The sequence below is a fragment of the Eschrichtius robustus genome, chromosome 1 (genome assembly GCF_028021215.1).
Source record: "Eschrichtius robustus isolate mEscRob2 chromosome 1, mEscRob2.pri, whole genome shotgun sequence".
Lineage (NCBI taxonomy): Eukaryota > Metazoa > Chordata > Mammalia > Artiodactyla > Eschrichtiidae > Eschrichtius > Eschrichtius robustus.
The window spans coordinates 155,169,937-155,185,345 of NC_090824.1; the positions used below are offsets into that span (position 1 = coordinate 155,169,937).

The window sequence follows — 15,409 nt, forward strand, 5'->3', positions numbered from 1 at the left end:
GAGACCTCATTGACACTTTGTCTACAAGGATAATAATGGCAATAATTTGAAACATTTAAAAACATTTAAATCCATTGGTTCATAGAGACAAAAAATCTAATTGATCAACATTAGATGTGAATAGATAATGTGAATAAATCTTTATTTTAAAATCTGGTAAATAAAGGGAAAAAAACTTGAATTTCCTTCTTTTGAAGTATAAGCTGATGAATAAGGAGAAACACTAAATGTAAAATATTCCTATATTGCAGTCCTAATGAAGTAATGCATCTAGACTTCATTCATTGCTAACATTATATGCCTCTTGATAGCAGAGTATAGCAGCACTATGAAATAGCATCAAAAATTATCAAACCTTATTTTGTTTCTGTCTCAGCCCATCAATAGTAATGCTATCAGCTAGGAATATCTGGGAGCATTCAACTTGGCCCATTGTGAGTCCCCATAGACATTTTGAATGCTGCGGCTGGACCAGCCCTTGTGATTCTTATTCTGATTGCAAGATGCCTGCAGACACCTCAGCAACAACCATCAGGGAACTTTGAAATGAACAAGATTTATTACTCACAGGTCCTGGAGGGTACACAGCATGCCTGGGGTCATACAACAAGGTCATGGGGGGAGAGAGAGAGAGAAAGAGAGCATGGACCTTGAAGTTGTGCCTTTACTGGGGTCAAGGGTGGGGTGCCTAGGGTTTTGTGGGTTCACTATTTATTGGTGAATTTAAACCATAAGAGTGGGAATTAAAGTAGAAGAAAGGAAAAGCAGGGTCACCAAAAAGGTCAGTTATCTAGGTCAGCCAGGACTTTCTGGAAGGAGAACTTCATGGGTGGGGTGGCCTGGCTCTTTACACAATGGCTAGTTGACAATGTGTTCATTCAAGATGAACGTCTTTGAAATGGATGCCTTTAATGTCAGGCACTTACATTACAATCCAAAAAAGCTAATTGTCAGGGCCTTATACTACAAACTGTATCTGAGAACACCTCTTTCCAATTACTATTTACAGAGAACGTATTAAATGACACCAGTGGGATGCAGTCATTTAAATTCAGATGATCAAAAGATTTACAGGACAAAAACTCAGTTTCTTTAACTAATAAATTGAGACAAAAAATACAGATTGGAAACATACTAGCTTAAAAGTGATTTCAGACATATATTAACAATGAAATATGTAAACTTGTTTGGAATCTGATTCAAATTATAAACAAGAATGTTTATTGCAAAACAATTAATACTAATATTAATCTTCATCTTGAACTCCCCAGCTTTCTTGTAGTACAAATCAAGGAAATAATTTTTCTTATTTTCAGCTGTAATACTCCACTAAAATATACAGGCTAATTAATATGTTAATGTTGTCTGTTGCAAGTTACTTCAGATCTCTTTTTGGGAAAGGCCAGATGTAAATGATTAAGTAAATACTCAAACTGGGGTAGTCATAGGGTACACATATGTACAGCTTAATAAATCCCTATAAATACTGCCAACAGTTTCCCAGAGTGGATGAACTAATTTACACTTCTACTAGCAGAAATTGGTAGAAGCTAGGGAGAAATGGGAAAAGAAGCAAGACATTTGGGGCCCCAGGCCCCAGGAGGAAGTGGATTTCAGAACTCCTAGGCAGTGTACATACTTGGTAGTAGTTGGTACTCAGAAGTTTCTCTCAACTGCATGAGTCCCCACAGAGGAGGGAAGACAGAGGAGAACAAGTGACAGCTCACACAGGAGGTGTCCCTCAGGACTTAGTTCCTAGTGGTATAAAGAATAGTATATAGCAGAGGTTCTCACCTGGGGGACATTTTGCCTCCCCCCAACCCACCCCCAAAAATTTGACAATATCTAGAGACATTTTTGATTGTCATATTTTGGCAGGATTGGGAGGTACTGCAGGCATCTAATTGTCAGAAGCCAGGGGTGCTGCTAAACATTACACTGCCATTGCTCTGCATCAAAGAAGTGTCCGGCCCCAAATACCAATAGTGCCAAGTTTGAGAAAACGTGCATGTACCCTTGAGGGGTAGAATGAAAAGAGGCACAGGAGAGGCTTCTGGGGCGCTGGTAATGTCAAGTTCCTTGACCTGGGTGCTGGTTTCATAATGATATTCAATTAGTAAAGATTCATCAAACTGTGCACTTGATATATGCACTTTTCTGCATATATATATATATATATATACACACACACATATATATCTTAATTTAATAAAAGCAAAGAGTGTGTGCCTGACACTGCTGAGTATTTATATTCTTTATTCAAAACCCGATAATTTGGGTGTTATTATTTCTAATCTAGAAATGAAGAAATTGGGGCTCCAGGAAGATTAGTGTGTTGCCCAGACATACAGTAAGTTACCACCGTAGTACCCAATCTTGGACTTGAACTTCTCTCTTTCTAGCTCCAGGTCACTGAGGTCACCCAAGCCAATAACAATCAAATGTTAATGAAAGGCAGTTGGAGGAAGGGAACTGGTTTTCATTTCAAAATAGTCCAAATCTGAGCTCAACCAGCCCTCTAAGTTTTTAAATCCCCCCTTTTAAATTGCCTGTTTTAGGACGTGTAAAATGTTTGCCACCTCTGAGATAGAGAATTGACAGCTGTAAAAGAGAGCAAGTGAGGGAAACACAGATTAAATAAGGTAACAATTGTATAGCTCATCAGGACATTGGGAGAGATGTGCAATACGATAAGGTTTAAAACTTTTTGTTTTTAAATTTTATTTTATTTTTTTTATACAGCAGGTTCTAATTAGTTATCTATTTTATACATATTAGTGTATAATGGCAACTTTTAGGACCACATGTGCATTGCATTCATGTTCCCACAGGACTATGAATAATCGAAATCTAGGCTGAAATCTAAGGGTTAGGAGAAAAGGAGGCATTAATTATCAAATGAATGAGACACTATTCATTTGGAAATCTTTCACAGGAACAGTCAATATGAATACTTGATAGGAATGGACAGTTTGACCAAGTTACCATTTATAAGAAACACAGGAAAGAGCTGTCAGGAGACCTTATCTTTCAAAAGTCAATAGTTCTAAAATGGCTCAGACCTTACAGCATTCACCACCCCGCAACCTCCTAACCATGACTCCTTCAAAGTGGTTCATGTAAAATCAAGAACTGAAGCACAGATCAAAACCTTATGCTTAGACAGACCCTGCTAATTATGCAAAATATCTTTGTAATTGACTAAAACTATGATTTCAAAGTGCCTTGAATATAAATGACCATCAATAAATAGTAGCGACTGCGATGATTGTAACGGCCCAGAGTTTTAAAAGCAAATATACTACTATAAATTATGAAGCTTAAACTTGAGAATATTGAGTGAGAGGGGTTATCTGGAAAAGGCCCTAAGTTCTGTTTGCTATTTAAAATCAATATAGAAGATTCAGTGGTATTTCACAAAGCTCCAGTTTTCAGTTTAATTTGCTGGAAAAAAAATACAGACTGATTAGTTGAATCCAATTACTTTTTAAGCCCTTAATAGTGATAAATGCTCCTGGATCTAGTTTAAAAGAAGTGTCTGGTCAGTGGTCTGAAAGGATCAATGTTATGTGCTGACCTGTTTTAGAATCTTTATTAATGCTTTGGAAGAGAAAAGAATATTCAGCACAAACATTTCAGGTAATTTTAAAATGGAATATATATAGTATATATATACACACACACACAGTACAGACAATATGAAAAAGAAGAAATATGATTTTTATATGATAGGGGCTTTTTTTCTGCTCAGAACATTAAGCCAGGTAGCACTGGCACTTCTAAATTCCCTGGGGAAAAAGTTGCTGCACCTGAGGGCATCAGTATTCATAGTCAAGGGCAAAAGTTTCAGAGTTTGAGACAACAGGTACCTGTGTCCCTCTCCTAGTAAGCTCAGCTCTGTCAGGGTTACGGCGCTGCATGACCAGAGGACCTGTCCCTGGCCATTGATGTCTGACACTTTCTCAAAGTCAGAGGCGGTGCTTCCCACTTCTTTTTTTTTAATCAGAAGCAAGAAAGTTTTATTAATTTCACAATTTATCAAAGCAGAGTATTTCCTAATTAGTATTTCTACCAGTTTGGAAATATCCTACTAACGTAAAAACTTACATCAAAAGGAGTTTTTATCTGACTGGTCAATTGCTGCCAGGCACGTTAATAGGAAAATATCTCTAGGGTAAAAATTAAAAGAAAGCTTTTTGTAGAATTTTTGAAATATTATAAAAGAAGAATTGAATTGAAATACTGGCACTGGTTTTAATGCCTGGGTATTATAGCAATACATACAAGAAAACATGAAGTCATTATACCTCCTACGCATGTAGTAGGTACTCAATGCGTATTTCATTGTTTTGAAAATTCCTTTGAAAGCCTATTTCTGTTGTGCAGTATTTCACTATTGTTTAAAAGTTGAAGTCATATTTAACTTTTTTTTTGTTATTTCACAGATGTTATTGTTAAAAACTATGGAATGCTTCACAAATTTGCATGCCATCCTTTCACAGGGACTGTGCTAATCTCTGTATCGTTCCAATTTTAGTACATCAGTCTTTTATTTTTTTAATGTTTTTTTTTTTTTAACGTCTTTGTTGGAGTATAATTGTTTTACAATGGTGTGTTAGTTTCTGCTGTATAACAAAGTGAATAAGCTATACGTACACATATATTCCCATATCCCCTCCCTCTTGCATCTCCCTCCCACCTTCCCTAGCCCACCTGTCTAGTTGGTCACAAAGCACCGAGCTGATCTCCCTGTGCTATGCGGCTGCTTCCCACTAGCTATCTATTTTACATTTGGTAGTGTATATATGTCCATGCCACTCTCTCACTTCATCCCAGCTTACCCTTCCCCCTCCCCGTGTCCTCAAGTCCATTCTCTATGTCTGCGTCTTTATTCCTGTCTTGCCCCTTGGTTCTTCAGAACCACTTTTTTTTTTTTTTAGATTCCGTATATATGTGTTAGCATACAGTATTTGTTTTTCTCTTTCTGACTTACTTCACTCTGTATGACAGACTCTAGGTCCATCCACCTCACTACAAATAACTCAATTTCCTTGCTTTTTATGGCTGAGTAATATTCCATTGTATATATGTGTCACATCTTCTTTATCCATTCAACTGTCGATGGACACTTAGGTTGCTTCCATATCCTGGCTATCGTAAATAGTGCTGCAATAAACATTGTGGTATGTGTCTCTTTTTGAATTATGGTTTTCTCAGGGTATGTGCCCAGTAGTGCGATTGCTGGGTCATATGGTAGTTCCAGTTTTCATTTCTTAAGTAACCTCCATACTGCTCTTCATAGTGGCTGTATCAATTTACATTCCCACCAACAGTGCAAGAGGGTTCCCTTTTCTCCACACCTTCGCCAGCATTTATTGTTTGTAGATTTTTTGATGATGGCCATTCTGACCAGTGCAAGAATATACAATGGAGAAAAGACAAGCTCTTCAATAAGTGGTGCTGGGAAAACTGGACAGCTACATGTAAAAGAATGAAATTAGAACACTCCCTAACACCATACACAAAAATAAACTCAAAATGGATTAACAACCTAAATGTAAGGCCAGACACTATAAAACTTAGAGGAAAACATAGGCAGAACACTCTATGACATAAATCACAGCAAGATCCTTTTTGACCCACCTCCTAGAGAAATGGAAATAAAAACAAAAATAAACAAATGGGATCTAATGAAACTTAAAAGTTTTTGCACGGCAAAGGAAACCATAAACAAGATGAAAAGACAACCCTCAGAATGGGAGAAAATATTTGCAAACCAAGCAACTGACAAAGGATTAATCTCCAAAATACACAAGTAGCTCATGCAGTTCAATATCAAAAAAACAAACAACCCAATCCAAAAATGGGCAGAAGACCTAAATAGACATTTCTCCAAAGAAGATATACAGATTGCCAACAAACACATGAAAGGATGTTCAACATCACTAATCATTAGAGAAATACAAATCAAAGCCTCCCACTTCTTATACCAGATTCGTGTCCAGCAACCTCCAGTTTCTGCCTGGGTGCAGCCCAACATAGAGCCCAACAGGTGATTCATGCCTGGACTAAATAAAACCAATCTGCAGTCTCCCTTCACTGTGCCAGGAATGTTCCACTTGTCCCTGTTAACTTTGCTTGGCTGGACCACTGCTCTGGGTTGTGCAGGCCTTTTGGGGATAAAAATGCCAAAACAAAAACAAACTCACACCAAGCATTTATTGGGTAGATGCATACTGAGTCAGTTATGGCAGCTATTTATTATGCAGTTAAACAAATGATTTCATGTGTTTTCACTTTTCCAACCAGTTGTTTTGATCTGATAATGAAAATACATGGAGGGTAGAAGCTTGTATGTATTATTGTAATGAATTAAGGGAATGGAAAACCAACTGAAATTTTAGGATTTTTCAGCCTATAAAGACTAGCTTAATAAAACATTTCCCAGAGAAAAGCTGGATCAGAAATAAATGAGTCGGATTCTGGCAATGAGCAGGCTACTGACATTGGGCTCCTAGAAAAACACACCCTGCACCCTGAGGTTTCAAATGCAGCAAGAGACAAACTTCTAATGTTTCACCTGAACACACAGTTCTTGGGTTCTTAATTGGAGTCTTTGGATCAATTTTTGGAGATATGTGAAATTTCACAAAAACGTACGACTATACATGTGTATGTATATACATATTGAAGGAGTACAGAAAATACCGTTGTGACATAAAAATTATTTTGAACTGAAGACATTTGAGAATCAACAGATGATTTTTTTTTTTTTTTCTGAACTCCTTTATCTGACTGAAAGCAGAGCCTCCCAAAAAGAACTCAGTTGTTTTAAATCCCCTGCCCAAGAGTAACCTAGGAAGGTTGACTCTTATCACCAGGGACAATGAAAAGGCACCACACCTAGAGAGACATTGCCACAAAACTATCCTATCTCCCATCTGTCTATTCTCCTAAGGGCCAATCTAATTTTCCTGAAAGTCATCTGTTTTCCCATGTGCTGTTCCTCCCTTCTCCCCTCTAACAAGTCATTTGTCTTCCCATTTTACATGCCCTTCTCCTCCTTCCCTTCGCCTCTTAAGATGGTGTTTAAGTCCCAAATTCAACCGCTCTCTTTGAGTCACATTTCTTTGTGAACTCCTTTACAAGATTAAAATCTGTTCTTTCTCTTGTTAATCTGTTAGTTGAGTTTAATTTGTAGGCCTCCAACTACTGAGCCTAAGAAGGTAAAGTTTTCACTTCAGCAAAATAGATATATATGCATATATATGTGTATACATACTCTCATCTATATCATCTATATTTATATCTATCATCTATCTCTATCATCCATTTATCATCTATCTATCCATCTATCACCTATCGTCTACCTATCTATCTATCTATCTATCTATCTATCTATCTATCTATCTATCTATCTATCAATCTATCTATCATCTATCATCATCTATCTCTCTTTCTTCCCATGGGAGAGAAGACACATAGCCTTTCTCAGGAACCACAAAAATTCCATCACCTTTTTGCTTTACAAGCTTTAATAGGTGAAAAGGGAAGAAAAATAACTCATGTGAGAGATGTTGTCCTAGGATGCCAGGCTCAATGAACCTAAGTATAAACTGTAAAAAGTTAAAATTTTCTGGAACACTTAGGATTCTGAGGTTTTATGGGTCAGTTTGCTCATGCAAAGCAACTTTTTAATGCTCCATCATGTAATCAGTTAGAAGTCATTTTTAGTACTTCTGATAATAAAGATTTTTTAAAACTGATGGTTGATTTAACATGAAATCGAATACTCAAAGGCAATAAGATTATGTAAGAACTGCCTTCTTTGGGCTTATCGTTTAAAGTGACTTCCAACTCTTACACAATTTTAAAGGTTTATTTGAATGGGTTCTCCCTTTTCATGTTTAAAATACTTAACAGTGATTGGTCTTGGTTTCTTTCATTGTAAATTAGGGATAAAATTGTCATGCTTCATCGTTTTTCTTTTCTTTTTAGGAAACATGCAGGAAATTACATTAGTCTTAAGTTCAGGGAATTTCACAAAGTGAACAAGTTCACGTAACTAGAGTCCAAACCAAAACAACTGACCATTACCATCATCCCAGGAGCCCACTCATACATTCTTTTAGTCACTATCCCCCCAGCCTCCTGACTTCTAACACCATAGACTGTATTCTCCCTGTTTTTGAACTTGACATAAATGAAATCATACATTGCATTTATCTGTGCATCTGTCTTGTTCCTTTTGCTCAACATTGTTTGTGAAATTTGTCCATGTTGTTGCATGTAACAGTTTTTCATTTCATTTCTCTATGTATTCCATTGTAGAGTCACAATTTACTGATCAACCCAGCGATTGATGGGTATCTATATCTATATATATATATATACTGTTTCTAGTTTGGAATTATACAAGTAGTGCCGCTACAAATATTCTCGGGCATGCCTTTTATTGACATGCACATATCTATTGGTTATAAACCTAAGAGTAAACCTGGGGGAAGGGTCATAGGGTATTCATATAGCCAGCTTTAATAGGTACTGCCAACCAGTTTTCCAAAGTGGTTGTACCAATTTATGTTCCCACCCACCAGCAAGTATGAGAATTTTTTTCCCATATTCTCGATAATGCTTAATATTGACTTTCCTACTTTAGTTATTCTGGCTTTGTGCAATTGTATCATTTTGTGATTTCAGGTTCCATTTGCCTGATGACTAATGATGTTAAGCACCTTTTTATATATTTGCTGGCCATTTGGATAGGCTCATTTGTACAGTGCCTGTTCAAGTCTTTTGCCCATTTTTCTACTGGGTTATAGGCCTTTTCATTGTAGAAATTCTTTACGTATTCCGGATAAGAATCCTTTGTCAGTTTACATATAGAGATTGCATATCTTCTCCCACTTTGTGGCTTATCTTTACACTCAGTCATATTTTTTGAGGACAAGATTAATTGTAATGATCAACAACTTAACAGTATTTTCCCTTTATTATTAGCATCTTGTCTCCAGTTTAAGAAATCTTTTTGCTTATCACATAGATGTGAAAATATTTTCCTATGTCTTTTTCTGAAATCTTTATTTTGCCATCCACTTTTGGACCTGCAAACTCATATGGAATTGATTCTTGTAAATTATATATGGAAGAGGTCAAGATTCATTTTAACCACATGGATACTAAAATAACCCAGCATCATTTTCCAAAAAGGTCTTTTCCCTATGCATTGCAAATATGTTACCTTTGACATAAATTAAGTCACAGGTTACCAAATATGTGTGGGTCTGCTTCTGGTCTTTTCTACTTCTTTGATATATTTGTCCACGTTTGTGCCAATACCACATTGTCTTAGTTACAATAGCTTTGTAATACATCTGGACATCTGCTAGAGTTATTACCTGTAAGATTGCTTTGGCTATTCTTGAACTCTTGTATTTCCATATACATTTTAGAGTCAGCTGATTAATTTCTGCAAAAAAAAAAAAAACCCTCTAATTTTTACCAGGCTTACATTCAATCTGTTGACATCTTAATATATTGAATTTCTAATCCATGAACCCCATCATTTGTATATCTTCTTCCTTTCATTAATTTTCTTCAGTGTAGAGGCTTATATATCTTTCATAATTTTACATTTATATTCATGAGGGATTTTGGTAAGTAATTTTCCATTCTTGTATCATCTTGTTGGGTTTTGGGATGAAGATTATCCTGGCCTCATAAAATGTATAGAAGAGTGTAATCTTTTTTGCTGTTTTCTAGGACAGTTTGTATAAGATGGGTGTTTTTTTTTTTTTTAATAAGTATTTAGAGGGAATATCATAGTTGCTTTTCAAAAAATTATTAAATGTGTTATTACATCTAAAGCACCTAGAAAGTATCTGGCATTCGATAAGTGCTATAAAATGTTAACCGTTCTGATGTGCTTGACTATCCATTTTCCTGTGTAAATTATTACATTAAAATGCCGGAACAGAATGGCAGGTTTTATACAAAGAGACCTATATAAAGAGGTAATGTGCTTTAAGCCATTCTTGAGAAGTCACCCTTCAACTTTTATTCAATTTTCAATTGACTACTCATTATATTTTCAGAGAATATTCTATTTCGATTTTTCATCCATTCTGTTGCCATAAAAGTTAGATTAAGACTACATAAATGAGGTGGGTTTTGACAGAACGTAATTTTAAATAATGAATATAGTTAACTCCATCTCATACTCATGAAGAATTTTTGGATCTGATGGGTATATACTGAGTTCATGACACATCTAATTTTTCCTCTTACTACAATCATCCTGTAGCCCTTCTTTCATTCCCAATCTCTGCCCTCTCTCCCTCGTCTCCCTCCAGTGGAAATTTGCAAAGTTACCTTCATTCAGTCTCCACATTCTGACACCCACTCACGTCTCAACCTCAATCTTTTCTACTCCTACCACTCCCCTGAAATGACTTGTTGCCAAGGTCCTCCCAAACTGCCATGTCATTAAGGTCATCATTCTGTCCTCAATCTATGTGATCACAGTGGCATTTAGCACTACTGACCACACTTTTCTGGAAACATGCTCTATCCTTGAATTCTATGACAGCACATGCTTACTGCTTTCCTATTTAATTCTATTTCTATTTACAGTCTTAGCTGACTAATCTTTATATATATATGACTATGAGTGTTGAGTTCAATCTCTTAAAGCACGTAGCTTCATTCATCTTCTATGACTGTTGGCCCTTAAATGTATCTCTCTCAAGTACAGTGTATTTCTTTTAGCTCCATTTCAGTCATCTCATAGACATCCCGGTTTGGAGGCTTCTCAAGCATCCCAAATTCAACGCCATCTAAAATTGGGCTCCTGCAGTTCTTCCCCTGGATGCTCTTACAATCCTCTCTCTGGGTAAAAGGCGAGATGATCTTTCTAGACCCAGAGACAAGAGGACTGAGTGCCATCCTTGATCTACTCTCTCCCTCACTCCATAGTCAAGCAATTGTGAAGTCCTGCTCACTTTAATCTCTTAACCATTCTCTGATTTCACTTATATGTGTTTCTTTTTCCAGTGCCCTTATTTGACAGTCCAGGCAAACATCAACTTATCAGGAGCTCTACAACTGGCTCTTCTCTGGTCATTCGTAATTGCTAGTGTACCCACTGCAGTCAGAATGATCACTTTAAAAGCTGAATCTGAGAATGTCATGCCATTGCTTGAAAATATTTGTTTAATGCCTGGCTCTACCAAGGGAATGTAATCTGTTTTGTTCAAGTATATCATCAACATTCAATATATGTTTGTTCAGTGATAAATAATAAGAAAAAGAATCAAAAATTGTTTTACCACCTACAAATAAACATTATATTTTCCTTTGATATGTAGGTAATCTGTTTTGTTCAAGTATATCATCAACATTCAATATATGTTTGTTCAGTGATAAATAATAAGAAAAAGAATCAAAAATTGTTTTACCACCTACAAATAAACATTATATTTTCCTTTGATATGTAGGTAAGGACTTCTCCAAATATGACACTGTTTAATTTAAAAGTTTATAATCAACATGGCCAGAGCTTATAAGTAGTATCACATAATATGAGGTGTGCACTTAATGCAAGAAATTATTTCCTGGGATAGACCACACTAATTTATTCAGCTCAGCTCTCTGTTCTGAGAATCACACATGAAAAGGCAGAGAAAGAAATGTTCTCTATGACCTGGTCAGTTAATCATGTATTTTCTGAGTGACTATTCGATGCCAGATAGGATGGGCTATCCAGTGGAGGGAAGTGGGAGTCAAGGCTCTGGTAATTATGAGCGATGGCAGAATACGGCAGATGCCAGAAAGATATCTAAGATGTCGGGGTGCAAAAGAGAAAGATGGACTCTAATCCAGCCAAGGAACTAAGAAAGCCAATGTGGGCAGGAGACTTCTGAAAGTTTTGAAGGAGGGTAGAATTAATTTGGATAGAAACTGGGGAGAAACTATTTCAAGGGAAAAGAATAATCTGAATGAATACTGACCTGGCATAATGTAATTGGCACCATTACCTACCTTGACTTGTGAGAGGTTATAGAGGCCTCAGCTTGGGCGGTGCCTTGGGTGGTCGAGATTGGAAATGTACAAAACATAAACGGACAAGATAATGTGTCAACACTGATCTACCAGATTTTATGGGTTGGGAGATGGTGATAAAAGCATGAGGAATAAAAAAGGGATGCCAAGGGCCCCCCAGCCCATAAGATGCTTGCGCCAATAAGGGGAATAACAAAGCTAGAAGGAGACTGTGGGGTTAGGGATCCTGAACACATGGAGGGAAAGATAATGCTGAATTTCCGAACTGCTGAGGAAGAGATGCCTGTAAGACACCAAGCAGGACTGGAAACTGGTGTGTGAGGTTTGAGAAGAGAACCAGGAGAGCTTGGCCAGACTTCAACATTCCTACTAAATTATCTTTAATTATCACACTGTGAAACCATAATCCATAAACTTTATCTAAAGCATCCCCGAATCTTTCATACGAGTTTGACTACTTGTAGGAATCTTAACATTTCACTTGCAGATAGCATTCATTTTTAACATCCCATGCCTACTTAATCAATTAACAATTGTTTTCCATACAGTTTACTAAAGGTTGATTCTGTCCTTGCTCTTGCATCCCAGCTGCTGTTTGTATCCTAAACTTAATGCTGAAAATTCCAGAGGGACTACAGAAGAGATAAGTCTAACTAATGATGCCTTCTTTTCAGGCGAATTATTTCATTTTGAAATTCTATTGCAAGAGAACAACAATAAAGTATTGGTTCCACTTTTAAATAAATAAGGGGTTATTCTGCTGCTGAAAGTTTTCATTCAAATGACTGATCAGATCTCACGTGTCTGTTTAAAAATGTCTGACTTAGGTCGTTACAAAATGACAGACTATGATAAACTAGATGGTAGTTGGGAGTGAGACAATGAGGCATTGTTTACACAGAAGATTAACTGGTTTAACAAAAGAGGTTCTTGGGTATCTATTGTATGTACAACTCAGAGATTTACTGGAGCTTTTATAATTTCTGCAAGGTTCTTTTTCAGCCAGCTTCATTAACTTGAAGTAAATCAAATCATGCAGAAATCTGGCTCAGCCAGAAAGCAACCCAGGAAGATAGAATATGAAGAAAAACAGACACAGGATGATAAGGTTTAGAATCTTTGGCATTTTTCATAAACATTTTGTTTGAAGATTATTAAATTACAACCCAGAGACAGAGAGAGGAAAAAAAAAAAACACAGTAAAACTCACTATTAGATCTTTTTACCTCAACTTTTCTTTACAATACATATATATATATATTATATATATATAAATCTGCACATACAAAGTATGTGTCAACAAAATACAGTCTTTACAACTTAAATATCATTTGAACAGAAAGGTATTTGTATACATTTTATATATGCATAATAATTGGGATTTTTACTTGCAGGGGGTTACGGTGAAATGGTGAAGACTGATATACTCAAAAAGACTTCCGGGTGGTACTTTTCTAGGAATGGGGTTCTGAGATATATTTTTATTATGTGTAGCCTATTTTGCTCAGGAATAAAAGATCCATTTGGATTGCTACAGCATTTTTACTTTCTTAAAAACGCAGGCAAATGAAGGGAGTATGACAATCAGATAAGCAGCCACATACATTGGTTCCTTGCTCCTCAGCCTTTATCTTTCAAAACGCTTCTCAGAATTCATTCAATCATTCCCCTCCCCCTCTTTCTCAAGCTATAATATTGAGATTTTATTTGGGAGATAAGCAAAAAGTCAAGTCAGAAGAAATGGCTATTTGAGGCAACGACATACTTTCATGAAACCTTCAGGTTTTGGGTGAATGATCCCTTGGGGCCTTCCTGGGGCATCCATTGCCAGCAACGGACCACGATGCAGGCTGGCATCCAGCACCAAGCAGCTTACTGAAATTTTACATATAGGTCTTTGGTAATTACGGCTGAACGATCCCTAAAGAATTGGGCTAATCCTGGTAATTATTTTTACAAATCTATTTATAATATACATTATTTGGGTGGATGGTGACTATCTATCAAGGACTTGTTAACTCAGAGAAAAAAACGGACTCATGAACAATCATCTGAAAGGAGTGCAGGGGTGGGGAGTGAAAATAACTGAATCTTAATGAGGATCTGTCGGATGTGTGAAAACGAGTTCAAAGTCATGCTCGAATCCAAGTGGCCTCCTGGCTGTTCTCAAGGAGGGTGCTCAGACCCATGGAAGCCTTGCTTTAGCTCCTATTTGAGAAGGGATGTGAGTCTTTTACCGTCTCTGGGTTGTTCCCTTTTGCTGGGCTGACTCAAGATGCAACCAGGACGCCCCTGCACATGGATGCACACACACGTGCGTGCATCTGTGCCACGAAGAAGGGGGCGGATACAGACAGGGCTCCACACAGCACGCATTTCAGACTGACACCACGGATACCACTGAACAAGAGAGAATATTGGTCTAATCAACCCAACACGGAATCGGGTGCTGGCGTCCAAAGTCGGCGTGTGTCCTAGAGTGCGCTGCGCTTCTTCCGAAGGGGGCTCTGGCCGCTGCCGGGCTTCAACTCTGCATACTGCACCTGTGAAAACAGACAGACGTGACGCTGGCAGTTAGGTAACCCTAGCTCACCACAGTGTGCTAATGGCTCCCCGAGGACACACCAAGGCAAAGGAAGGAAGGTTCAAAGGTAATGAATCATTTTCTAAACACAGGAACATGGAGGGATTAATTGCAGGAAGGATTTGAAGAGTCATGCATCATTTCTTGAAACCAAAATATTAAAAGCAGATTTTTCTAATGAGATGCATGGGTTTCTGGGTTTCTACCTGCTCTCAGCACTGCTAGATGGTTTTAGTTCTGTGTATGCCCGTGTTCAACCAGAAAAGAGCTTAATAACAGCCTCTTGGGAATGTTTATCTTAGTATATGATACAGCAACTTACTAAGAATTATTCATTTAGAAATATCTAAAATCTTGGGGGAAAATATCTCTGCCAATTACATACATTTCTTTTGCCAGAGGGGGCAGAAATGTTGAAATTAATGCTGGCCCCAGACTAATAAAAGATTTCTCTTATAAATGAATTTCATTTACAATGTAATGGCTAAAACATCTGTGACAAATATGAACATGTGGGGAGTCCCCAGTGGCAAACTGTCTACTGTGTTATTAGCAAATGCTCTTGGAGATACACGGAGATCTTACTAGCTTACTGTACATCTTCCTCAAATGCTCTTTTGTTGTATCCCTCTGTATTCACGCCAACTCCAACTGGATGACCTCGCTCAGGGCTGGTGCCCAAACTGTGCACAGATAATCCCTAGCGGGGGCTTGATGGGAATTTCCATTCTTCAAGGATGCAGGCACAAACTCACATTGTGACTC

The 15,409-nt window shown here is 37.3% G+C and overlaps 1 protein-coding gene and 1 non-coding gene across 8 annotated transcripts in view; both read right to left on the reverse strand.

Moving 5' to 3' along the window:
* Window positions 1-4,457: 4,457 nt before the first annotated feature.
* Window positions 4,458-4,563, reverse strand: LOC137749651 (U6 spliceosomal RNA). The gene has a single exon (XR_011070242.1). It is a non-coding gene; the product is annotated as a U6 spliceosomal RNA (small nuclear RNA).
* Window positions 4,564-13,375: 8,812 nt separating this feature from the next.
* MCTP2 (multiple C2 and transmembrane domain containing 2) overlaps window positions 13,376-15,409 on the reverse strand; it is a 189,025-nt gene continuing 186,991 nt past the window's right edge. For all 7 annotated transcript variants that reach the window (XM_068537524.1, XM_068537521.1, XM_068537515.1 and 4 more), the window contains one exon: window positions 13,376-14,603. In XM_068537524.1, coding sequence (XP_068393625.1) covers window positions 14,535-14,603 — 69 coding nt within the window. In that variant the 3' untranslated portion in view covers window positions 13,376-14,534. The remainder of the gene's footprint in view (window positions 14,604-15,409) is intronic.